We start from the raw sequence: 25,686 nt of genomic DNA on the forward strand, positions 1-25,686 counted from the left end.
GAGAAGGAGAGAGTTAAAAGGAGCCAGAGGTGTCTATACAAAAATTTTCACCTTGTTCTTTGTCTAGGCCCGGGAACTAGAGGAGTGATAGGTCAAGGAAATGGTACCATACTGTAGGTGTGAAAGCTAAAAAAAGGAGAAGGCCATGGCCTTAATCCCCTGTTTCCCTTTTAGCTTCTGCCAGGCCAGGCTGCTTTAAGACTAGATTAAGTTTCTAAGAAGGTGCAGCAGCTTGGCCTGAAAATCTCACCCTGTCTCTGGCCCAACTGTCCCCTACCATCCATCACCCTTTTTTTTTTGTTCTAGTAAGTCTTAGACCTGTCATTTCATAAACTCAGAGAAGGAGCAAAAAAATAACAAGCCAAATATTTGGCTCCCTCATTGCCTAATTAATTTAGAAGCAGTAAATACTGTTTTTTTCATGGCATCAATTTCTGGACTATAATTTGTGTATTCACTAAAAGTACCATGTTTTAGGACATCTGTCAGTAGTCACACAGAAAGTCTGGGGTAAAACGAGGACTAGAGGTCAGTGAAATCCCAGTACAGTATCTTAACTATAGGAATATGGTTTAGTTTGGGTTTAAACTTCATCTAGAAGCTTGATTCAGCAATTTTCAAATTCTAAGTGCAGGGGGAATAGGGAAAGAGGAGATAGTGTTGTTGGGGTACCAGTAGGAAGAACAGCTGTATGGCTTCCCTGCTCTTACCCCACTACCTCCCTATTGCTCTCCTCCCCTGTCTCTGCTTTTCTGCTGATTACCCCTGGTCTGTTCTCAGGAGCATCCCAGTAATTACCTATCTATCTGCATCCCACAGGGACCCATTTGGTGGGCACACTCCTACTGTTCTGTAAGCAGTTTTTGAGTCACCAAGAGCATGTGGGTAGTGCTCTGAGAGAGACACAAGGCAAAAAAAAGTGCTGAAAATTACTTGCTAATAAGGTGCCCTAAATACATTCCTTGGTACAGAACAGTGGAAGAGTCTTCACTGCAGCCAGCACTGCTGGCTAGCACATACCCACGTTGTGTGGCACACTGCAGGCACGCAAATCCTGCTCATAGGAGAGCAGTGTATGGGCTAAACAGCTTGAAATAAGACACCTGACAGTAGCAGCATTCCAAGTTGGGACTCTTTATACTGGCCCCTGAATAGCTCCAGCTGTACCTACAGTAGCTCCTGAAGCTGCTGCCTGTTGAGTATTTCACCCGGTCAACTACGTTCCTATGAAAGCAGGAACAAATTTAAAGCAGTCTAAAAAAACAAAAAACAAACAAAAAAAACCCTTTTCAAATACAAAGACCCATGACTCATACTGAAAGCCCAGGAAGAAACTGTTTTCTGCATTACAAACCAACTCCCCCGCAGAACCCAGCACGACCACCACAGCACTGATGGGGTGGCAGCTGCCCAGCTCTGCTGAGCACACGAGGAGGTGAGGCTACCTTGTACTCAGGCCCGGGGCCTTGCCTCACAGGCACAGTATTTGCAGATCCCTCTCATACAGGAGCAACATCCTCTCCCTGCTCTGGAAGAGGCCTGCAGCCTGCGGTGAACATCCGTCCTGCTTTTCTGCAGTGACTAGTACTAGCTTTACTGCACACTGTGTGCAAATATGAGGGTTACAAGCACCTCTCGACCCAAACAAGTGAGGCTTCAAAAAGCTGTTCTGGGCCATTTCCACCCTGCCCCCCCCTCCTTCCCTCAGCCCAGCCAGTGCACGGCGTGACATATCCTGCCTGCAGCACCGACACATGGCGCAGGGAAGCATTAGCCATTTTGTTCAACTCAAGTGCAGTACTTCTCAGAAGCGATAAATATTGCCACTGGAGCAGTTTATAGCCTCTCCATTCTGAGTGCAGTGTGCTGAGTTTCACTGCTCTGGCCTGGTTAATGTGTAACTCAGCACGCACTTGATATTTTACAGTCATTACTCTTAAGGCTCTTTGGGGCAGTGCTATTTATAGTGCATTGCAATCTTACACTAGCTGCTTTTTAACTAACAGCACGACAAATTCCCTGGTGTGTGAAAGGACCACACAGTTTGGCACAGGCTACTCCAGATAACACCGCAACGGAGGGCTATAATACAAAATCTGGGCTGTTCATAACAAGTTGGAAGGGAAGAGTACTCCTAAGGATATAAACACCAGGGGATTCAGTGGTGAGAGCAACTTTAAATAGGTTGTGTCCTCAAGCCTCCTGCCCTGCCCCTCTTCTGTCCTAATGAGGGTGGGAGGTGCGCGCACCCACTGCCTGCAGGGACCAATCCAGCCCTTTGGCATGGGAGAGCAATTGGCAGTTGTGAGCAGGTAATTTTATTTTTGAACTTCCTGTCTCCTGCAGGATATACCTCTAAGAATTATTTGGGTTACTCCTTAGATTTGTGATTAACAGCACCTGTACAGGAAGTTCCATTTAAACATAAGAAAAAGTGCAGGGAAGGTGGTTGAACACTGCAGCAGGTTTCCCGGTAAGGTTGTGGAGTCTCCATCCTTGGAGATATTCAAAACCCAACTGGGGACAGCCCTGAGCAGCCTGCTCTAGCTGACCCTGCTTAAGCAGGGAGGTTGGACCAGGTGATCTCCAGTGGTCCCTTTCCACCTCCACGAGTCCGTGGTTCTGCTGAACAACCCCACGAGCACTTTGATACAGAGTGAAACTACAGTTAAAGGCAGTTATGGTCAACCTGTTTGACTTTGCACTGAAACAGCCCAGGAGCGCTCTCACCATCTCTAACCACCAGTTTTTTTCCAACTGCAAGTTTCTCTCTCCCTTCTGTGAGGTTTTGCAAAGGCAGCTCTCATCACTCCCACCACCCAGATCACATCCAGGAGGGCCAGCTCTGACATTGCAAACTGGGACTTCAGGTAGGAACACAGCACAGGCCACCAGTGGAATAGTTGACACAAACACAGATAAATGAAATTCTGCTCTGTCACGCTCGCAGGTAGGTAGGTCACTGCTTCTTCCCGCCTGGCCTGGAAAGCCATTTGTTTAACTGCTGGTGCCTTGCTGAGCTATGTGGGGAAAGCCAGGATTATCAGAACTGCAGAGTTAAAACTCAGCCATAATTAACTTTGAACGTACCTGTAAGAGACTTAGAGGTTAGGAAAAGCATCTGATGATACAGGAAATAAGTGTTTAAGGCACCATGAAGCCCCCAAAGACTAGTCAAGCTAACTAACTGGCAACAATTTCTAGACAATTTATCAGAATTAAGAGATCAGCCACCCAACAGGTTTTATTGGCAGGATTTGGAGCTGGCACTTGGCTCTTGAAATGCAGTTTTGTCAAAGCAGATACCCTTCCTAAATGATAAGCAATGCCATGACTTTGGAGCTCTTTGCAAGGCGTTATGGAGACCAGCATCCCCCCACAGGAACCTGGAGACCTGAGGTTGGAATTACCTTAATCCAGCCTTTCTCTTAACCCTTTTTCATGCCCTACAAACATTAACTTGCCTCAGACTCTTCTGCAGCAGAGCTCTCCCACCCCAGATGTGATGCTCCTCACCATTAGCAGTGTAGGCACTGAGCCTCTCACAGGGGTGTTGTCAGCCTGTGCCATCCCCCAGTGCAGATACCCAGGGAAATGCTGACTTGAACTTCTTCAGGAAGAGGGGAGAGATCACAGGCCTCTCCGCTGCTGGTCAAACATCCTCAACACCAGATGGTTATACAACGCGTGGATCCCAGCCCCAGGTGTAGTCTATGTGTGGCTGTGGACACCTGGTTTTATCCTGAAGTGATGCTGTTTTCAGAAGTTTTACAAATAGGTGTCTCATTTGTGAATCCTACACCAGGTTCCAGTCTCCTTGTGTCTGTCCCCTTCCTTTCTTCAGTGGAAAGGCTACCTAAGCTTCATGTGAAATTGCTCCTGGATTGCACCTGCAGAGGTCCTGGCATGGTTAGATCTATGAAACTGAGTACCAGCTGAACAGCATGCTACATAAACTTCAGGGGTTCAGCAGATGTGTCATGCCATCTTGCCAGAACAGGAGCATCTTCAGCAATTCAAGATTAATATGTTTGCTTTCATGAGACAGGCATCAGTATCGAGCCTTTGCCAAACAGCAGCCACGTGGGGTGTGTATAGCAGCAGTGTCGAGCGGCTGCACTGCTGGTGTCAACTCCCTTCTAGGTACTCCAGCAGCAATGCATCATTTTTCCCAACCCTCATACAAGGGCTCAGGAACCACTTACTTTTTATTCACCTGCATTTGCAAAACTCAGATAACTAGAGTGGCAGCTCCAGGACAGTGAAAACAGGGAGCGCACAGCCACGCTCGGGCAGAGAGGACACCCAGCAGCTCTACAGGGCCAGAGCCACCACCTGCCCCAGCGGTATGGATGGACATGTTGCACTGCTGGAGGGGATCGGCAGCGGCCCAAGACCTTCCTTCCCAGCTCAGGAGGCCACGGGCCTAGGGCAGCATGTTCAGCTCAGCTTGCTGCCTCCACCCTCAAGGACAGCACAGCGCAAGAAGAGCTGTGCTGGCAGCAGGGATGCCAGGACAACCTGTAAGAGCAGCCACCTGCAGCATCAGGCTCCTACCAGCCCCTAAAGAGGGTAAAGAATATTCATTTTCTCTCAGAATAAAAATGCTGAATGTTTTCCTCAGCCAAGTATTTCATAATTTAGCTTCTGATCCAACACCCACCTGACGGGTGTAGTGCAAAAGCCTACTGACAGGCTGATGGACAACACAGGCTGATGGGACAATGCTTCAGGAGTGAACACAGCCTGGAAACCACAGCTCTTCTTACATGAACTGAGGAATGCACAAATGCTCAATTACCAAGGGGGCAGAAAAGTCTTCTAAGCATGTGCAACATTAGAAATGGCAACCAAACATGCTGAAGGTCTATGAAATCAAGCTGTTATTCTCTGTGCAATTTTGCCTGAGGAAACCAGAACAGGTTTTAAAATCTACCATTAGCACTAGAAGTGCTAACAGCCTCCCACCTTTCCTTGCTCCTTCATCCCTGCCCCTGGTGGATATATAGTTATAGGTGACATTGATACAGCAAAATAAAGCCGCCTTGTAAGTATCTAAACAAGAGCTACACTGTCACAATAATAGGCAACAAAAAGTCTCCCAACCAAAATTACGCATCCCTTGATTGCTGGAAGTTAAAAAAACTTTTCTTGGGTAGCGCAAAGTTTTCCATCTAAAATGGATAGAATAACTCATTCCTTTATCATATCTAGGAGATTAAAAATACACTGTTTTCTTCTCTTACCTCAAGGATTTATTTTTCCCAGATTAGAACAGCAGGGGGACTCCGTTACTTGCTCTTGTTTCAGTCTCTTCCTTTCCAAGCAGGTTTCATAAGTATTTCTGCATTCTTGCTACGTGCACTATAGATAACAGCTAATGTGGGCAAGTTTGCTGAGTCATAAGTAAAAATGATCACACAAAAAAACCTTGTGCACTATGTATTTTCCTGGATTTGTACAAGCCTGATTTTTACTGTAAAGTACATTCCTTCACTAGTAATGTCATACCTGAAGTAGTGGCAATCTTCACTGCGCAAGGTTGTTTTCTACTTGTGCTGTTTTAACTAATCCTTAAAAAAAAAAAATTCTGATAGTACAGCTGAAAAAACATTTACAAGTAATCTAAGAAGTTTAGAAATTGTTGCCTACTTCCCTTTAAGGAGTTCTACATATAACAAAAAATTAGGACAAAAGAGAGTTAACTTACTCTAGACTTTTTGCTTGTTCATTAAAAATGTGACTGTGCAGAACAGCAGAACATGTGCCCAGTAGAATATTGCTTATTATATGTTGTGGTCAGGGAAGGGGAAGTGAAGAAAAAAAAAGAGACCCATGTGACAGCTCAAACTTTGTTCTTTGCTATGGGAACACTGTCTTTGCTAACAGGAGCACTGTCAACTTGACTCTAATCTCAGAAAACAGGTTCAGGTATTACACATGCCCCTGATTCCTTTTACCTAACATTTGTGGCTTCCACAATAACATTTTCCTTCTGCAAATATTTTCTCCTTGGTGTGTAATGGTCCTGCAAAATGACAATTCTTCTGAAATATCTTTCAGTTTCGGTAACTTAAGGTACTGCACTCACTTTTCAGGTTTGGTGGTGGTGGTTGCTTTCTCATGGGTTGTGTTTTTGGCAGTTCACTCTCATCTTCGCTATATGAAAAAACTTCTCAGGACTGCAATAAAAATTGATCAGGCTCCAAAATTCTTGTTTCCTTATCTCCTCTGCTATAATGCAAACTTTATTAATAGCTTTTTAAAGTTTGCTTACATACACTAATGTAAGCAAGAGACATTCACAGCCTAAGTGTCTTGCCTTATGTTTATTCAGTTCTTTTTTCGCTTAGTCCCTTGTTTGACCCTGGTTTTCTTTAGGCACTGAAATACCAGCTCAGAACCCAATGCACTATTCAGGTATTTGCCTTTCCACTTGTGAGTAAATAATCAAATCTCTGCATTTTAACTATTTCGGATTCATCTTTTATGTAAAAGCCAAGAGAGGCTGAACTGCACCAGCTCCCGAAACGAACCCAGGAAGGAACTGGTTTTGCCCTAACAAACCACAGTGAAACAGAGACAGGCCAAAAGGAACACCGGACCCACATGCTGAGGTTTCAGACCTGAAATTTGATCTATCACTTCCAACTGCTCTTGACAGGAAGGAAGGGTTTCTGGTTTAGGCACAGCTCTGAAGCAGTGACTCAGCTGTATGCAGTACTGGCAAATCTTTAGTTCCCCTGTGAATTTTATATCCCTCACCACTCGGATGTGAGACATGCCCTGCAGACTTTCAGCCATGTGAAGATGTTGGTACTAGGCTTATAGGCTAAATGAGCTGGTCACCTTTTCCAGCATTAACAACTATGCTGTGTAAAAGGCAGTTATAGAAGAACCCATGTACTATTGCAAAAAAAATAATAATAATAAAATAAAGTTAATCCTGAACCACACATTTAATAAGAGGAAAAAAATCCCCAAAGCCCAACTTAGAGCTGGAAGATAGACAAGAAAAACAATTGCTAGTTCATGCAAAAAATTATGAACCTTTCCTCTTCAGAGAGGAAATACACTATTTTGCAACAAACATCCATGAAGGGAAGGTTGATGGGACACATGAACAATTGTCTGTCCACGCACATTCTCTCTCCTGAGGCAAACGTATAGTATATTCTTTCCGTTCACATTTCATGTTCCTCCCCACAGGGAGATATCCATAACACACGTTTTTGCTTGGTATGTTCCATACTCCTCATACTCACCCCACACATGTGCTTTACCTTAGTCTCATGCATTAGTCTCTTCCTGTCCTCCTTTACCATTTCTGTTCAACTCCCTCCTTCGTCGCTGTCCTGCTAAGGGCTCACGTTTATCCCCTACTGGTTGGTGATATGCATCTCATTGCTCCCTCCACTTTTAGAGCCAACCCTTAGTACCTGGCTCTTCCCTGTCAGAGCTAGGGGCTTTTTTGCTTATTTGAGGAAAGGGATAAACGTGCTGTATACTCACTCATCTTCAAGGCTACGGGGAACGGCTTGCTGGAACTAAGTGGTAGCAAAAGTCAACAGAACAAGAATTGTCTGGAATTTGTTTTGGCTGGTGGATAGAGGACCTTGAACCTGCTTCTAGCAGCTGCTCGTCATCCCCACCATACAGGGACAGACAGCTCAGACACAGTAGATGCTTCAGAGTGAACACAGCTCCTGCAGTGGTGTAATAGCACAAACAGGCTTCAGTGCATTTGCAGCAATCACCCACATTCAAGGTTTACTTTACACCCACAAAAAAGCTAAATGCATGAAGTGCTGTGAATTCCTTCAAAGTATTTGCTGCAGAGTAGTCATGAGTTCCCACTACGTACGTGCAAGTGCATGCAGCTATCTGCATGCCTATAGGCAAGGTACACATTAGACTTCTGGGTTTGAGGAATTGAGTTGGCTACTGTCATTTAGCAACCTCGCCTTGTGCAAAGCCCTTAGCAGGCACAAAAGTGATATCTTCCAATCTGATTATGCTTACAGTGTGACATACAGATGTCATCTTTCACTTCTGACCTTAAACTGATGTTTTACACAAGGTATTTGTCTCCAGTACTTAGGCTGTCAGCTAGCTTCCTGCCACATTTGCAAGTGTTTCTCTTTCGACCAATACACAAAAGGGACTTCACCTTTCTCTGGTGCAGTGTTTGACTTCACTGTACAGACTAATCCCCCTGCACATCACGCTCAACTCTGTGAGAATTAAAAATCACGTCTCCGCAGGATGGTTGCAAGTGCTAGAAGGTTTCTTCCTTGTTCAGCATGAAAGAAAGATAGGGCAGAGAATATTTTGAGAGAACGTGCAAGAAGTTATGCAGCGCTGCAATATGGAAAAGCCTCAAAGCACTTCGGGACCAGCTCAGTGCAGCCGTGCTTAGGCTCAAGCCCAACATGCTGACAGCAGCGATCACCTCAGACCAGACCTGAGCTCAGCAGGTATCAGTGTTACAAAAGGTGCGTAAGGCTGGCAGCCTCCTCCAGAGATGCAGGTAACTGCTGCTGACCCAGCATGAGAAACATAGCACCCCCAGAGGGCTTCCCAAGAGCTAGAGCCAAGGCAGAAGCCCAGCAGCGAGACGCCTCCTTGCTTCCTGCACAGCCATTAAGAGGCACATTCAAAAGTTTGGGGAAGTCACGTGGCACTTGTACAGGCTGGCATCTGGCATCTCTAGACCCTACCGTTCTTCTGCTGCCTTCAAAGGGTTCATAGTTCATTAGGAGCCACGCAAAACTGAAGAGTTCCCACTAAACCTTACTAAATCCCGTCTGTGAGAACTTTGTTTTGCACTTCACGTACCTATCAAAAAAGTGGTGGAAAACAAAAGCTGCCTCTATGTGGGTCACCACTCTCCAGCCAGTCTGAACTTAGTGCTGTTTTTAAGGGAGAGAAGCATCAGAAAAATGATCACCACACCCAAATAATTGTAGACAATTTACAAAGAAAACAGATGCTTCTCCAGAGCAGAAACAGGTCTGGTTTAAAAAAAAAAAAAAAAAAAAAAAAAAAAAAATCCACATACCCCCTTTATCAGATTAGAAATTAGTTACTAAGGAGAGGTTTTTAGAAGTTACATAGATTATAAATAACCACATTGTTTTCAAGAACCTTTATACATCATCTTTTTAATTAGATTAGCTTTACAAGCAACTTGAGAGCTCTTTCATAATGAACACTGCTTTTCAAATTACACAACTTTATAGGCAACCTGTAAATGAATCCTGAATTTCTTTGCCTGCTATAGATAAAGGTCTCATATTTTACAGCTGGCTAACATCATGAATAAAAATAGCATTATGAAGCTGTATCTTTAACCAGGACTAGACACATACAGATCATAAGACAGTTTAAAAAATGGTTTTAAAACAAGGACCTGCTTGGTGATGCTTAAAACTGAATATTCAACCAACATGAAATGAACAGTTTCTAAAGGATAACATTGAAGAAACGGCTGACCTGATTTGTTGACCCTATTGTAATGACTTAAATGGAGTGAAAAATTAAGCACTTTTTAAACCTGTCTGGCAAGCACAAACCTACACCGTGATTAGAATTTGATACGTTGTGTAACTGCAGAAGTTTGAACGATAGAGGGACTGAAATGAAGTTTAAAGGCTTATGCTGTCCATTTCTAAAACAAAACCAACCAAACCTCCATTAAAGTAGTATTAAAGAAGATGAAGTAGAAGTGGTGGCTTTTTTGTTTTGTTTTGTTTTTTGCTTGTTTCATTGGTAGCCTAAATGCACTGCAGACCAGACAGCAATGAAGATTCGCACTCCTTGGCCAGGTTGACAGAGGCACTTACAGTAAAGGTATCCTGTCTGATTTTCCAGGAAGAAAAGAGGAAAGAGGAAGAGAATTGTGAAGGGCAAGAACTTATTAAAAAAGGAAAAGTGAAATCAAAATAAACCTGGAATTTCTGTTGGTTCTCCTAAAAGATATACCAATACTGAATTTTTCCCCCTTCTGTCAGTTTGCTACTAAACAATTAGCTTTTTCATGTTTTACATGAACAATAGTAATCTTTTTAATAAAAAATTACTGAGCTTTCCATAGAAAAGGTCTCTAATTGAATACAAACTATACAGATGCTAAAATTGTCACAAGTTGTAATATATACAGAAATATTTCTGTACACTCACATTGTTTTGGTTAAGTAAGGAAATAAGGGACAGATAGAAAACTGCAATGGGTAAGCTGATCAACCCCCAAACTCCTGTAAATGTGAATGCTGTATTTTATAGGGTTTGTTTTTGTTTTCTCAAGCTTTTAAAGCTCAGAAAAAAAAAGAAAAAGAATATGTCCAAAACATCCATTTCTTAAAAATAAGAATAACAAAGTTTCTGCACATCTCACTTTTATTCTGTGATGTCCCCTCTCCTTCAAAAAATGAAAACAATGTAAAACAAAGGAAAGATTTGCTTACTAAATATATATCTCAGTATTGATTAAAGGGCAGTGCCTTTCTGGGGAAATCCTTCAGCACAGTGAAAATCTAAAGATGTATTGCACATGGAGCCTGCAGTGATGCACTTCAGCTTCAGTGTGCTGACCATTTCCTTGATACTATATAATAGATCAAGGTGTCAACTTACAGCCTGGATGGGACACCAACTTTTGGAAAGCAAAGAAAGCAAGCAAGCAAAGAAAGCAAGCAAGCAAGCAAGCAAAGAAAGCAAGCAAGCAAGCAAGCAAAGAAAGCAAGCAAGCAAGCAAGCAAAGAAAGCAAGCAAAGAAAGAAAGCAGGAAAGTATTTTAGATATTTTGTTAACTTATATACAAAGGAAAGGGGGATGGCAGGTATTCTTTAGAAAAGGGAGAAAGCTCAAAATTTTCTGTCAAGTACATAAGGAGGTTCTGGGTACCTCTAATAGCCTAGGAAAGCCCTTGTATATTCTTTTATCTCGATGGTATTTACCAGGTCCCCAAAGCCAATAACAGCAACCGATAGTGTCAAGTTCACTTAGTGCCAGTCACTTAAAAAAAACAACAAAAAAACAAAAACAAAGGAGAGAGAGAAACTTTCCCTCCGTGGAGTCAACATACAAAACCACAAACTGAATGTTACTAATAGCGAGATACTGATTTGCTTCTGTTAATAAGGTTCAAGAGGACATAGTCAAAAAAAACAATACAGCAGCAATCTTTAAAAGTTAAGATTAGTGTGAGATATGAACATAAAACAATCAGGTTTTTAGCTGGTAATTAAAGTGCTCCTTTTCTGACTTAAGGTGTAAAGAAAATTAAAGTGATTATCAGTTACTGGCAACCCTTATATTAAATTAGGTCTTTCATGGCAGAGGAGAACAGTATGAACAGTTTTACAAAAATAGATCAATGTTATTTTGGAGAATACTGCAATTTTTCTTTTTTTTTTTTTCCTTTTTCTTTTTTTTAACACTCAATTTTGATAAACTGTACCTGGTCATACAAAAATTACCCAAAATTCAAACTTTTACCATATAAAAAAAGGGAGAGATGAACTGGATTCAGCTGGATGACAGGTCTGGCAAAATATAAGGATGGACAAATTCTATGTAGGGCACTTATTTCATATCCAGATGCATATGCTGTTTCTTACTGATTGCTTATCTTCTTCACATAAGCAGTCATAGGCCTGGAGTCACAATCACATAGTACAATGCTTCAGCAGTCAAAAAATCTTCTATTTGATGCAACATTGAAACACTGTTTGCTTCTTTATTAAAATGTTGGTTTGTTGTTGATTTTCCTTTATCTTGTTATTCACATTCAAAAGTTAATAGATAGCATCAAGATTTATCAGGGAGAATAGCAAGGGGAGTTGCTAAATCAAAGGCTTATAAAACGTCTTTCCCAATCGTGTCAGAAGGTTTATTTAGTTCAACCCTCACACCTTTTTCACCTGTAGAAATATGAAAAGGAAATCAGTATTATTTTTCAGCATTTATCAAAGTATAGTTTACAGAACTTCTACACCATTTTCAAAATTAGTTTAAAAAAAAGTATCTTCAAAGTTGGCCAGTACATATGATCTATCAAAACAGATTTGTGTATACTTCAGCACAGCTGCTGTATCCTGGACTAAAGTTAATGAGCCACAGTTATTCATCATCCCTGAAAACAGACATTTCTTTAGCTGCCCAAATTTAAAACGGGCTACTTGATATCATATATATAAAGGTAAGCTCTGAAAATACCCACATGAGAATCTTAGGATTTGGTCTATCATTCTAGATCAGAATATCCAGAGTTTCAGGGTATTTATCTTTGTAAAAGATATTTTTATCTGTGAAAGATTTCTAAAACACCAAATCCCATCTGACTTGTTGCTAAAATCACCTCTTCTGTCCTTTTCTCTAGTAAGTGACCTAAAAAACTTAAGACACCCCCCTAAAAAGTTCAACTATCAAAACATTAACAGACACTATACCCCATATTCAACAAAAATTCACACAGATTATGCATGGCTTTAATTAGACTGACACTAGGCCAAAATTAATAGTTTTATAAGTTTTAATATTGGTTGAAAATAAAAAGTGTCTTGAACAACTCTTGCTACAGAGTAAAGAACGTAATTTTAATTGCAAATAAAACTGAAATCACAACAGTAGGATAATATGAATCAATCACAGACCAAAGCAATACCAAAATTTAAACAGCCCCTTCACCCCACCCTTTCTTTCCTCCCCCAAGAGGATCATTTGCAGTGAAATATTGAACCCATTTACTACTCCTTGAACAGAGCAACTGACTGGAGAGCCAGACAGGAGCACAGATGCAGAGAATTTGAAGCTACAAATTATGTGCCTGCCTACTTTCAAAGAACGTATTTTTAAGAGGGAAAACAGCTGTGCACAATAGATTATCTCAGTTTTTTTTTTTTTTTTTCCAAGTCCCTGCAGTTTTTAGGGGGGACACTGGGGCAGCAGAGGGAGCATCTACCCTGCAAATGCAGGGTGATCCAAGTCATTTCTGTGTACTCTCCCTGAAATGGCATCAGCAGAAGCTGTGTGGAAGCAGCTCTGATCCAGCAAGGCCAGTGCTAAAAGTTGCGCAGTCACATCTGTGTGCCGTGAAGCCCAACTTGCACATGCACATACGCCGCCTCCAGAGGTGAGCTGTGCCGGTGGGCAGCAGGCATTCCCAGCAGTCTGAGAAGCGCTGCACGGTACATGCGCCACCAAGCAGCGCGAGCGTGCGCCAACAGCCTCCGCTGCCCTGGCCAGAGATTAAGTACTCAGCCCTCTGCATTTCTTTGCAAGCCAGACATGAGCTGCATTTCTCCTACTCCTTCAGGAATGCGAGTCACTGACAGCACCAAAGATAACTTAAATGTAGTTTTCACATCTGTTAGCTAGTTCTAAGAGCTTCTAAGGCACCCAACAGCAATCAGCAGAAATCTGATCTGGACTGGCTCATGTCTTCAAAATGATATAAATCAGAGCGTTCAGTGAAACTGTTGAGAATCTGGACCTATGAATACACGTCTACCTGTGATACACCTATTTTGGTTTACTTATAAATTGCTGTAACAAACACAGTCGTGATGGCATTTACAAGTATGACAGAAGTCCTGCACCATTTCTCCTTATAATGCTAATTTGAACAGGAAAATTAGATCAACTTCCTCTTGAGGGAGAAGCCAGAAAAGGAAAACAGATGCTAGATATGTGGATTTGGAAATGGAGGAAGTAACTCCATTCTTTGATTCCAGATTTTAATTTTAGGCTTTTGTTTTTCAAATATAATTCAAGTCACGTCAAGTTGAATTTGACTGTTAAATCACTATAGTCTATCAAAAATATTTACATGGCTCTCAGTTTGCAGTGCCTCGCAACCTCTGGTGAGTTTATCCTCAGAACACACCTATTAGAGACACAAAACCAAGGAGAAGCAGTATCCTCGTATAAAAAGCCTGACCAGCCTTAGGTCTCAAAGGAAGTGTGTGCAGAACACTGAATTGACCTGGATTTCCCAGTCACTGACTAACAGCTTAACCCCCCCACCCCCCCCCGGCCTTTTGGGCACTGGTGGGCCAAGGAGATGAGTTTAGACTATTTAGCTGTTCTTCCATAAAACAAGAACACAGAAGATATTTACATGAGGTTACCTGTTAGATATTTTACTTTAGCTCGTGCTCGTTCATCTGCATCAAAATACCACACTGTTATTGCGTACCTAGGGAAACGAATGAAAAAAGAATTCCTGAACTACTAAGAAAAACAGACATACTATAATGAAGCACTGAAAATAAAACTCAAATTAAATGAGACAATACTTCTGCAGTTTGACAGAAGAAAGATTTCACAAGGGTGAAGTAAACAGTGTTTCCCTGTTAGTAAGTATAGTCTGAACAGGTACCAAAAGCCTATTCAGACTATACTTACTAAAGGATAAATTACTGAAAGGGTGATGCTGGTGCTATAAGTTTACACTTTTCTGATGACTTGCTATATGATTCTTGCCCAGAAACTGTACCAGATAGTACATAGTCTCCAGGCAGATCACCTTGCCCTGTGACCTCATCTTTGACTTTACTCAGTCAAGTCCAGTACTGAGTCACACTGCAAAAAGTCTGCATAAGGGAAAAATCAACTTCCCTTTCTTGCACAGCTCCTCCAGTTTTTCATGGCCCATAGAGGGTTGTGATATGAAAGGCCAGCTATTGAGGAAATACTTTAAGGAGCTCTGGTAAATGGCATCTCGCCCTCTGATTCTGCTCAGAGTACGGAGGGGAGGGCAGAGCAGCACAACTGTCCGAAAGGCTCCAAACAAGAGGACCCTGGGACTGCAGTGCTCAGACTACTTCTTGCACTGGTGCTTGTGTTATCTCACTGCTCGAGTTAATGTTCAGCGCTCTGACCATCAAAATGTGTTACAACATGTGCAACAGGAAGTTTGGATTAATGACTCCAATGATTTAGCAATTAACACTATCTGGTAATATTACTCAATATGTTTGGGCAGGGAATGCAAGTATGTTCAGCATCATCCACTGCTCTAAACAAAACCACAAAAGAGATAAAGTCCCATCTGTGAGTCAGACTGGGAGCAACTCTTGTAACACTGCATGTACAAGACAGAAAGAGTTGACCATCAATGGTCATTTCACCCAGCAGCCCTCTCGCAATTCCCAAATTAAGTAACCTGTAGAATAAAACCAAAAAGGGAAAATGACTTTTATAAGAACTCCCTCCCTTCCAATTAAAGGGAACACACAACTGCAGTAGCTAGTCAATATTTAAAAACACAACAATAGGCCACAGACAAAGGACAGGGACTACAATATAACACCACTACATAGAAACGACGATTCCCCTCGGCTACAGTGGGGCCAGTGGGGTCTCTATATGGCCTTGTGTGCTGGTACCCAGTTCTGTCTGATATACACTCACAAATTTCTGTGTTTCAAGTATTTCCTCCTTACCCACCCTGGTTCAAGAGAATGTTTTATCCAAAAGATAGATAGATAGAGATCAGACATCCATACAAATTCAGCAGCACAAACGGAACCCAAACATCACCATTAGAAAAAAAGTTTTGGCATAGTGCACCTGAAGTTTATATGGACGTATGTTGGATCAGGTCACAACCCATTAGTTTCACTCATTTCTCATTAGGATTTCCTCAGCTCATGATCAAAGAAGCTTCATGCAGTACACATGAATCCATTAGTCCTACCTTGTAGCAAATGCTGGCTGCACTTCATGAGGGTTGCGGCGATCAGACCAGAAGAATAGCAGTCTATCAAATTTGGGTTCAATATCAGCGAATTGGGCTTTACCTTCTGGAAATATCCGAAGGATGCCTCCACTTACCTACAAATTAAATATTTAAAACCAGTGCTTAAAAAATAATGAAACTTATTCTTTTCAAAGTACTGAATATCATAGTTAAAAACATTTTAGACACTTGTAACTGAAATAAAAGCCTTTAGCATCTGATAAAGAAACTATGAACCTACAGTTTTCCTGACAATGCATTTCATTTAACAAAAAGTCTTACGTGTTTTTGAGTAATTCCAGGAAGCTTTACAAATATTAAACCTCCATTCCCATTTTAGTAGAAATCTGTGGGTTTTAATTAATTGGGTTTTTTTAACTAACTTACTAACTTACAAAAAAACCCAGACAAACAGATTGATGTAAGCAGGTGGCTAAAAAACAAAAACAAATCTATACAGATTAGAAGACCAGGGGGGTTCAGCCCTGAGTTTCACCCTTTCCCATTAAACAGATTCTTTAATTTAACAGCAGCAAAAGCTTTATGCCACGTTCCTGTAATTAAGATGAAGAAAAACTAGGGAACTTCAGTCTAAATTTTGAATTTGTATTATTTCTAGTCAATGTAAATCTCTTTCAAGCTTTGAAAAACAGGCAGACAAGTACAGTATGCATATCTAGAATGTATCAAAATTAGATCAGATTAACTATTTTTAAAGCATGCTAACTTCTTCCTGCCAATGGTATTGATGTTGTTAAATCTAGGTTTTCTAACTATAGATAGCCACTCTAGTATTTCAGTGTGAAGTCATAACAGTGCACATACTAAAAAGGTACATTGATTTAAATGACTGATTCTTAACAGCAATCAAAATCAGTGAGCAAGAAGTCATATTTTAGATCAATTTGTTCTCCAAAAGAAAGTTTGAGCTTATTTGCTAATCAATATACTTGATAATATACTGTAATTAAAAATAGATTTTACAGTAAATTAAGTGCCTCTATTCATAACTTAAATATTCAGCTAGTAAATTTTTCATAGTTATTTTGAAAGTGCAATTTGTTTGACTTTTAAACTCTGATATGTATTTAGCTGTTCTGGGAGAAAAACTGGAATTCAACTAAAAATGCTCCAAAGCTGCATTTTAAGATGTTCAGTCCAACTAATATGCTTATATGCACAGATGGCTAGTAATTTATTTCCTAAGTGAAGGATCAAATTTGACATTTCACGAAGTGCAGACAGAAGCAGAAAGTCTCAAGCGCATCCATTTCTGACTCAGCTTTCAGATCTACAAGTTTCATGCAAGTATCTTATCAGTTTCATTGTCTCATCCAGCTGTTATAAGAAATGGACAGTGTTCAAAAATGAAAATAATCACCCTTAGTTGCAACTAGTGTCATCCACATTGTGCTTCCTAAGAATTATTACAGAAATACCAGTAGGGAGTTCTATCTTGTCTTTTATTTGCAATGAGAATAACTTTCTGCACAGCCAACTGCACAGCAATCAAGGAATAAACAAAGCTATCTTTGCATACATTCTCTTATGCCATCAATACATCCAGTTAACTACATCCATTCTTCAAATCTACCTAATCCCACTGAATTGCTGGAATAATTCTAATTAAAAGTGCCATTATCATAGGCATAACTTCTAAGGAGGGTTTCAAATCACTGGTAGTAACTTCTTAGACCACTTGACCTGGGTAATAAAAGGCTTATCTATTCTACACTCTGTATCTACACTAATACAAAGACTTGCATGGCCTTGAACTGTACTGACATTGCAAGAACTGTAACACTTGTTCATTTGCAACTGCTCCTAAGCTACACCGTCTTTACTTTTATAAGCATATTCAGTTAAACCATCTAGTTGCATAAACAGTAAACTCAAGGTACAACACGAAAATAAGGACAAATAAATTAAAACTGCTCTCTTTCAAATATTATTTATTTACTCCTAGTGTGTGTGTGTTGGGGGGGCAGGAAGGTGTTCACCATACAAATAGTTATACAGTAAATTGCGTAATTAGACATTTGTGAAGCCTGGATACCAGTAGATACTTACCTGTATAATGGAAACATACATGAAAAATATGCAAGTTTCCTTCAGTCTAGCTGTCAAGGAGGTTCTGCTAGCATCTTTCAAAACTGTGAAAATAAATGCCTCATCTGCAGAACATCTCATTAACAGCAGAGAGAATCATGGAGGATATCAGCTATTAAAGTCATGTAAGAACACAACTAAGGCACAGAAATAAGAACATGAACAAACACCTGTAGCAAAGATGCATTAGCAAATACATGTAAAAAAAACTATAAAAAGAAATTGCATACCTTGGCATCCCAGTCTTTATTAAGATAATATATACAAGTAACACATCTTCCATCTCCATTTGGATTATCAACATGGCGAACGTATCCTGTTCCATTGCCTGGATAACAAGCCACCATAGCCTAGAGTCGAAGAATTACAAACACAGTAATTTAGCTTATCTGCGGGGAGGGGGGGGGGAAGTCCATATTTTATCGGTATCAGCACCTACGTAACTCATACATAAGCAACACAAAAATTAAGATAGCAATGAGGGAAAAAGTTTTCTTCCTAGCTGAAAATCGTTTTGGAACACAGATAACTACAACAAAAACAAAGGCGTGAAACGCACTGAGAGGAACCCTGTTAAGGTTTTAATGACAGGGCTGTTCCAGTGTTGTGGCTCATCATTTAGACTTCCCTCCCCTGAATGAAATACAAGAGAGGAAACATGTCTTGTGTATAATTAAGAAATACATGTTTCTCCTTGCGATGAGAACACTAGTCTTCCAGACTCAAGTTCACAGACAATTGTCATTTGGTTGTTTTTCTTTTTTCCCACTCCTGTTTCCATTGCAAAGAAGTTTTCCTCAAAAAGTGGTATCAACCTTTATTTTCAGGAGACTTTTCAGACAACACTGCTAGCCCATCTTACTCCATCACTAAGTGCATTCTTCGGCTTCTGTTTTGTCCTGTTCATAGGAGGTCTTTGAACCTTTGTTGAAGCCAATCTACATGTATAACAAAAACATCCTCTTTAGTCAAGAAGTGAGAAATCAAAAATAGACATTGAACAGTAATCCGCAATAACCTTATGACATCAAACGATTTTCAGTACAGTAGTATATTTAACTTCCTATGCTGCACTTATCCAAGCTGACTTGAAAGACTGCTGTAGAAGGTGGTTTCATTTTTTAGAAGAATTCAGACATGCAGATGTGCCATACGACAAATGGGCCATGCTTGCTAACTGATGGTCTGCATCCCATTTGATTTGCTATCAGTTAGCAAGCATGGTAAGTTTGTTGTATGCCACATCTACATACCTTTATACCTTTTCTGAAAAAAGTGATTATTTCATAATTTTGAAGCAATCTGAACAAAGTTTTCCAGGTCCAGTAGTTTCATATTATTCACTGCCACCAGAGTACTCAAATGTCTCCAGTGACGACACACTTTTTGCAGAAAGTCATAACATGAATTTAAAAGAAAAGCAAAAGAGTTTCTTCCAACAATCCAATACACTAACCTCAATGAATGACTACTGTCTAAAACAAACAAACAAGAAAACCCCAACTTTTAAACACAGGCCTTCCAGTCCAGATTCAGTCTGGTTAAGTCAGTCCCCTAGATTTTCAAGCTTCAGCCACACGACTCTTATGTGATACATCAAAAACAGTTTTACAGTTAAACTGTGAAAATATACACCAAGAGTTTAAAAGCCTTTAAAAGCAACTGTTTCAGTGCATGTTTTTTGCTAATTTATACTGACAATTAACTTTTGTCTTTTTTTATGTTAATAAATAAAGCTTTCCACAGTCTGCATTACATGCAAGAAACTGCTTTGAGCAGGCAGAGAAATAAAGTATTTATGGTTCACTTGGTAAAATATTTGTACATTACAGGTAATCAGAACGGGTTTTGATAGAGCAGCAAACATTTAAAGTATTTATTTGCATATATACAGTACTAACAGAAGACCCAGTCTTTTGGTGGATTCTTCTAGGTAGGAATAAGAACATAACCTTTGCTAAAAAGTAGCACAGTGGTTGCAAAAAAATTAAAATGTAGACTACAGTCTCCTCACATGAAATGGAATCAATTACCCTGACAGAGCATTGCATGAAAAGTTCTCAAAACTATCAAATCCAATTATACTTGCAGTTTTGAGATTAGGCCTTCCAGTTTCTCACCCCCTTTTAGTGTATCCATACTATAGTCATCACTACAGGTCTCCCATTATGTAAACATATATTAAGTAATGTTACCTAATATTTGGCAAAGCCATTACTTATCAGCTTTGTTGCAGGAAGATAAACCCACAAAAAATCAAAACAGTGAGTTAAAGATACCAAATAATGTAATAAGGGTTCTGTAATTTCCTTTCTAAACAGAAAAAAAGGAACAAAACAAGAGCAAAGCTGGGCTGGAAGAGGAAGGTATTTGGTTTCCACTGCAAGCCAGCCCCCTTGAAAAAGGCCCATGTGCTGTAGAGCTGGTGTCAGGCTCTCCTGGAGCATAAACAGTGCTGAAAGCGGATCCACAGTTTTGCTGGATCCAATCCCATAGCAGACATTTCCAGCAATATGAAAATTGTTATTTAAGAGGTTTTATTGAGAAGTATCATGTAAATTTAACACTGACATTAACTATTCCTCAACATCTACGTGAAACAGCTACTGTTCAGATGAAGAAAAGGTTGAGACCAAGTAGCTATAGCAATTCCAATTCTCACTGAAATCACTAGGAATTAGACTCAGGTATGCAAAGGTATTTAGGTTTAAGTGACCTAAATATCTTTCAGTGAGTTGAACACAAGTTTGAGTTAAAAGTTTAGAAAGCGCTGTTCCCAGGCCTCTCCATCCAATATATATTTTTTTTTTCAAGGGCGTGCTCAGGTGCCTTTTCTTCAAGGATTTTTTTTTTTTTTTTGGGGGGGGGACATAGTTAGACAAGCCTAAATTTGCATCCTGTTGACATAGTTTCCTTTACAAGCTACCAGAACAATCTCACTTGTTCTCTTCACTTAAGGGAAATCCACACCTGTATCCACAAGTTTGAGGTCTGTCCACTAAACTGAAAGAGGACTTTCTAACCTCCAAGTTGCTGTAGAAAAAGAGAACTAATAGCACTTGCTGGAAAGCCTGGGGGAGCGTCAACTGTCATCAGCTTGACATAAAGATCAGCGATATTCAGTGTTAAAAATGTTTCAAACAATTCATTTGTGTCTAAAATGCTGTCACTGTTTGAAAAAAGCACTTGTTTTTGTCTTTATAGTCTGAAACTTCTGCTATCATTAACTGCAAGAGACGAGAAACAATTTTGCTGCGATAACTTATCTAATATATATTTGTTATAACAGTAACAATGACTCAGCCTTTAGCGACAAACTGGAAAGCAAACAAATACACGAATCTGCCACTGTAGCATAATATACATTGCTTTCTCCAGTTAGTGTGACAAGTCTCCTTTCCCCAATTGAACATGATAAGGAAAGTTACAAAACTTAACAATTTACAGGATATGTGAAATATATTGTTTTGTGAAACAAAACAAAGTGAGTTTGTGTCAAACTGTCATGTACTGCACGATTACTCACATTTTTATTCTGTGGGAAAGGACTGAAAGGTTACCCACATATGTAATTAAGTCACATACTTTTTTCTTGCTTTACCATTTGACAGTATATATAAACATCTCAAACTGGCACAAAGCTTAGGTTTTTTTGTTGTTGTTTTTTTTAAACACTGCCATCAATAGTCAAAAAAAAAAAAAAAAAAAAGAAGAGACATTTGAGACTAGAGTGTTCAAAATTCCCTAACATTTTGGATTAGGAAATAAAGGTGTTAGCTGTCCAAAATGAAGAGCTACCTGCCTCATCAGTTCCCCTATAAAAGTAACTGGTGAATTCAGCACAAGAAGTTACTGGCATTCAAATCACAGACACAGAAGTCTCCCCTTTCTGCACTTCTCTGGCATGACAATTTCTAAGCATTCAGTAATCTTCATTTCTGCAAAGAAATAGATTTAAGTCACACATCGAATTTGTTCACACACTGGATTCCTTTGCAAAACACTAATATTAATCTTCTTCAATACAACAGTATTTGAATTTAGCCTACGCACTCACGCCTAGCACATGAGCGCTGTCTGAAGATACTCTCTGGAATTCATGAGTAAGCAACAAAGTCTGAACGAGCCCAAGCTGCTCTGCACTCGCTACAACTTGGTACATCCAACGAAAGCAATCATACATTTAAGAAGTTGTTGCTCACTCATTCACACACGTTCTACCTTCACATGTTCAGCTCTGGAAAATTTATTTTAAGTTTTCACCACAAACAAGAAATATTAAGCTGTTAGCACAAAGTTACATCAAGCTAATTGAAACCACAGATTTTTTGCTAAACATCCTTATCATTTGTGTGTCAACTATTATTCCAATCAGCAATTAAATGCACAAAAATAACAACATCAGAGGGTATAATCATACAGTTTGGTTCACTGCTTAAAGGGCCATCGACTAAGCAGAGCACATCAGTGTAGCAGAGAATGTGAGTTCAAGGGGAAGCAATCTCAACCATGACCAAAGAGAAGAAATATGATCATCTAACCCACATATAAAGGAGGAAGAGCTGCAGGTAAACAGACTGAAGCTTCTTCCTCTATCCTTTCCCATTCCTCTCACAGCTGGATACCTGTAAGTTTGGGTATTGTTCATAAGAAGAAAGCAGTAATAGAAAACTCTTGGAAAGGGGAGGGGGGGAGAAAATACCAGTTACATGACAACATCAAATCCCAAGGAAAACAAAAAAGAAACATACAACAAAATGGAGAGAGGACATGTGCTCTGTCATATTAATTTATTAGTATAAAATAACTATTGTTTAGCTCAGATTAAAGAAAGCTGCATCAGTCAAGGAGACGTCACTTTTGCTATTTGCTGAAGGAACTGCAAGTCTCAGCGAGCAAAACAAGATGTCCAAATCCAAGACCAATGACTTCCTAGCAAAATTTATCAGATGCTCTCATGCTCCTACAAGACTTCACTGGAAATCCTTGGCATGGGTCATCTGACAGATTATTCAAAAAAACAAAACAAAACAACCCACCACACACTGGAATGAAGAACCAAAAAAAAGAATAATGCATCTGACTTGTTGCTGTTTGGTGCATCTGTAATGCATTTCTAGTTCAAGAATGTGTTCATCCCTGACAAACAACAATCCTGAGGAAATACATTTCAGTTTAAGCACACTTAGCATACTTCAGACCAAGAGCTATTTTCACAAGGTACACAAAATAATGGCTGAACTGAAGAAAGAAAGACTGTATTGGTACTACCTTGCATGAGCAAAGCCAAGATTACTGACTTAAACATGCTAATGTGGTACAACTTGGCTCCAATTTGCAAGTCTTCTACTGCAGATCTTCCACAATCAGAGATGGAAACTTTCAACAGAAAAAGGTATCAACTGGGGAGAAACTCCTATTAGTTCTACCCAAAACAGAGAAAGCTGAAACAGGCAAAATAAACTCTTTGGGCCCAGCTAATCCGAGTATTTCAATATTAGCTTTCATCTGAGTAAAACTTCATGCTGATATCCTCTATGATCTCATTAGTAAGGCCAGAGAATCAGTGGTCACAGAAATTAAAACTGCAAATCTAAAAAAGCTAGGGGCAGGGGGAGAGAGCCTGCAAACGTAGAAAAGCTGGGGCTGGAAAAAGCCTACACATCTAGAAAACCCAGGCGGGGGGGGAAATATTAATCTAGAAAAGCTGAACAGAAATATGAGTATCTGCAAAGATTTCCTCACTAAAAATCTGTACCTTTCAATTGCAATCAACTGGGGAATCTGCAAGAGGAAAGCAAGCTTACTACTTGCAGCTTAAAAACTAAATAATGCAACCACAAGAGAAACTGGGCCTCTGTAAAGCAAAGGGGTTCCAAGCTAACAAAGGAGCAGACTGACCATTGCAGCAACTTTGAATCGTGTATCTCTAAGCTCTCCCTCCTGATACTAACTTATTAGTTAGTATGGGTATCCAATTTGTCCGTCAGCAAAGGAGTAAAAGCTATTATTTTCCGTCACATTTCTCTGTGCATATGGCAATATATGTAGCTGCAAAGAACATCAGAAAGAAACATCTTATTTCAGAAACCAGCTATGTGGATCATCTTCCAGCAAGCACAGAGCAAGCTGCTCTCTAGAGCAAAGCAAAGGGAGGCGAGGACTACCCGAGCGGGTTCTGCTAGGCTGTAACGGGGAAGTAGGCTGGCAAAGCTGCCAGCTCAAAGACAAACTGGAAGGAGAACAAAGATGAAGAATATACTCAGATAGGTAGGGAGAAAGGAGGAAAAAAAAAAAAAGAGAGTTGAAGCAGCTTCTTGCATTATAAAGAGAACCAAGCGACAGCTATGTATGTGGTTTATTTTCTCTATGAACTTCTAGGCAGTCCAGAAACTAATGCTTAATTTGACCGATCTCACTCCTTCCCAGGCCTTTCAATGCAACAGTCAATACAAGATTTCTAGTTGCTTTGAGAGAACCTGATTTTACAGGCATACAAAATGAAGCAACTCAATTTACCACCAAAAGTTTGGCACAACAGATAAGTACTTTTACTACATAGTTTATTTCCAGCTTTTTTAATCACACGTTGATTTCTCTGACTGAAGTTCAGAGAAAGCTTTGTCGAGTGAGCAGCGTCACTGTTCAGCAGCAGACTGTTCAGCTTCTTTACAAATGAAGTCACTGCTTTACTCATTAAAACTATCTTCTGTTTTAAGCAACATTTATCTACTTACAACATTCAGTTTATACATACTAACAAATTGAGAAATCTGAAGGCAGAAATTTTCATGTTGCTTCACTGCTGCATTCAACCCAGCAATCTGGAGCTGGCAATCCCACATCTAGTTTGAATTTAAACCAAACATCTTAAGCCTAATATTCAGGAAATGACTGTGAACATGGGATGTGCTCACACTTTAATGAATAGATTAATAAATAAAACGTATACAGGAAAGAGAAGCTCCCATAAAACTCTTGGATAAGAGTCATTAACCTAGGAGAGATGGTGCAGGTTCTTGGAAGCTAGGGCAAAACCCCTGGAAGCTTTGACTGAGCCCGGAGGAAAGCAGGGCGATCAGAAACACATCTCAAAACGTAAACTGATAAGCAACTGAAACCAGTATTATAGACAGAAACAACAGGAAGACCCAGAATACACTTCCTAACTGCTAGACAAGGATTTTAAAGTCTTACAGCCCCTAACTAGTCTGCTACTAAAGAGAGATACCACCATTTAAACACTAACAGGGTTCCCACTCCTCTCATATATCTCAACTTTCAAGGTTCCAAGTCACAAATCTCCAAGTGCCAAGAGAAAAGACTGCTGAGTGAGCTTACAAACTTCAGGAAAATATAAAGATTGTATCTTCCTTAATAGTTAAAACACTGGCATTTTCTAGGCTGCTAGCCAAGATAGGACATGCCTTATTCTCAAAATTATGCCACTTTAACCAAAAGGTGTTGTTTTAACACCGATTCAGTGAAATAAATGTAAACACCCTTGCAGTCATTCGATCCGATTAGAACTGGCTGCCATTTACTTAATCTAATTCCTTATTAGGAAAATAAAACTGTCTTCAGATTTAATTAAGAAAGTCTACAGAGTTGTGCACTGCCTCAAAAGTTTTCAAAAATCAATGTAAATTTTATCTATTGCAACGCTGAATATACACTGTTCTCAAGCTTAAAACACCTTCATTCCCTTAAAAAAAAAAAAAAGAAGAAAAAAAAAGCGCACATCTGAGCTATGTTACTTGCCAGTGTTAGTGCTTCAAAGCACTAACAGCCTCCCTGAGGTTCAACATCACACATTCTGATATTTTTGATAT

At 39.9% G+C, this 25,686-nt stretch overlaps 1 protein-coding gene across 1 annotated transcript in view; it reads right to left on the bottom strand.

Annotated features, from left to right (window-relative positions):
* Positions 1-9,148: 9,148 nt before the first annotated feature.
* EGLN1 (egl-9 family hypoxia inducible factor 1) overlaps positions 9,149-25,686 on the bottom strand; it is a 37,399-nt gene continuing 20,861 nt past the window's right edge. The window contains exons 2-5 of the mRNA XM_013946048.2: positions 18,085-18,204; positions 15,704-15,840; positions 14,133-14,200; positions 9,149-11,924 (exon numbers count right to left, since the gene is read on the bottom strand). Coding sequence (XP_013801502.2) covers positions 11,860-11,924; positions 14,133-14,200; positions 15,704-15,840; positions 18,085-18,204 — 390 coding nt within the window. The 3' untranslated portion in view covers positions 9,149-11,859. The remainder of the gene's footprint in view (positions 11,925-14,132; positions 14,201-15,703; positions 15,841-18,084; positions 18,205-25,686) is intronic.

Source organism: Apteryx mantelli, chromosome 3 (genome assembly GCF_036417845.1).
Source record: "Apteryx mantelli isolate bAptMan1 chromosome 3, bAptMan1.hap1, whole genome shotgun sequence".
In the NCBI taxonomy this organism is placed as follows: Eukaryota; Metazoa; Chordata; class Aves; order Apterygiformes; family Apterygidae; genus Apteryx; species Apteryx mantelli.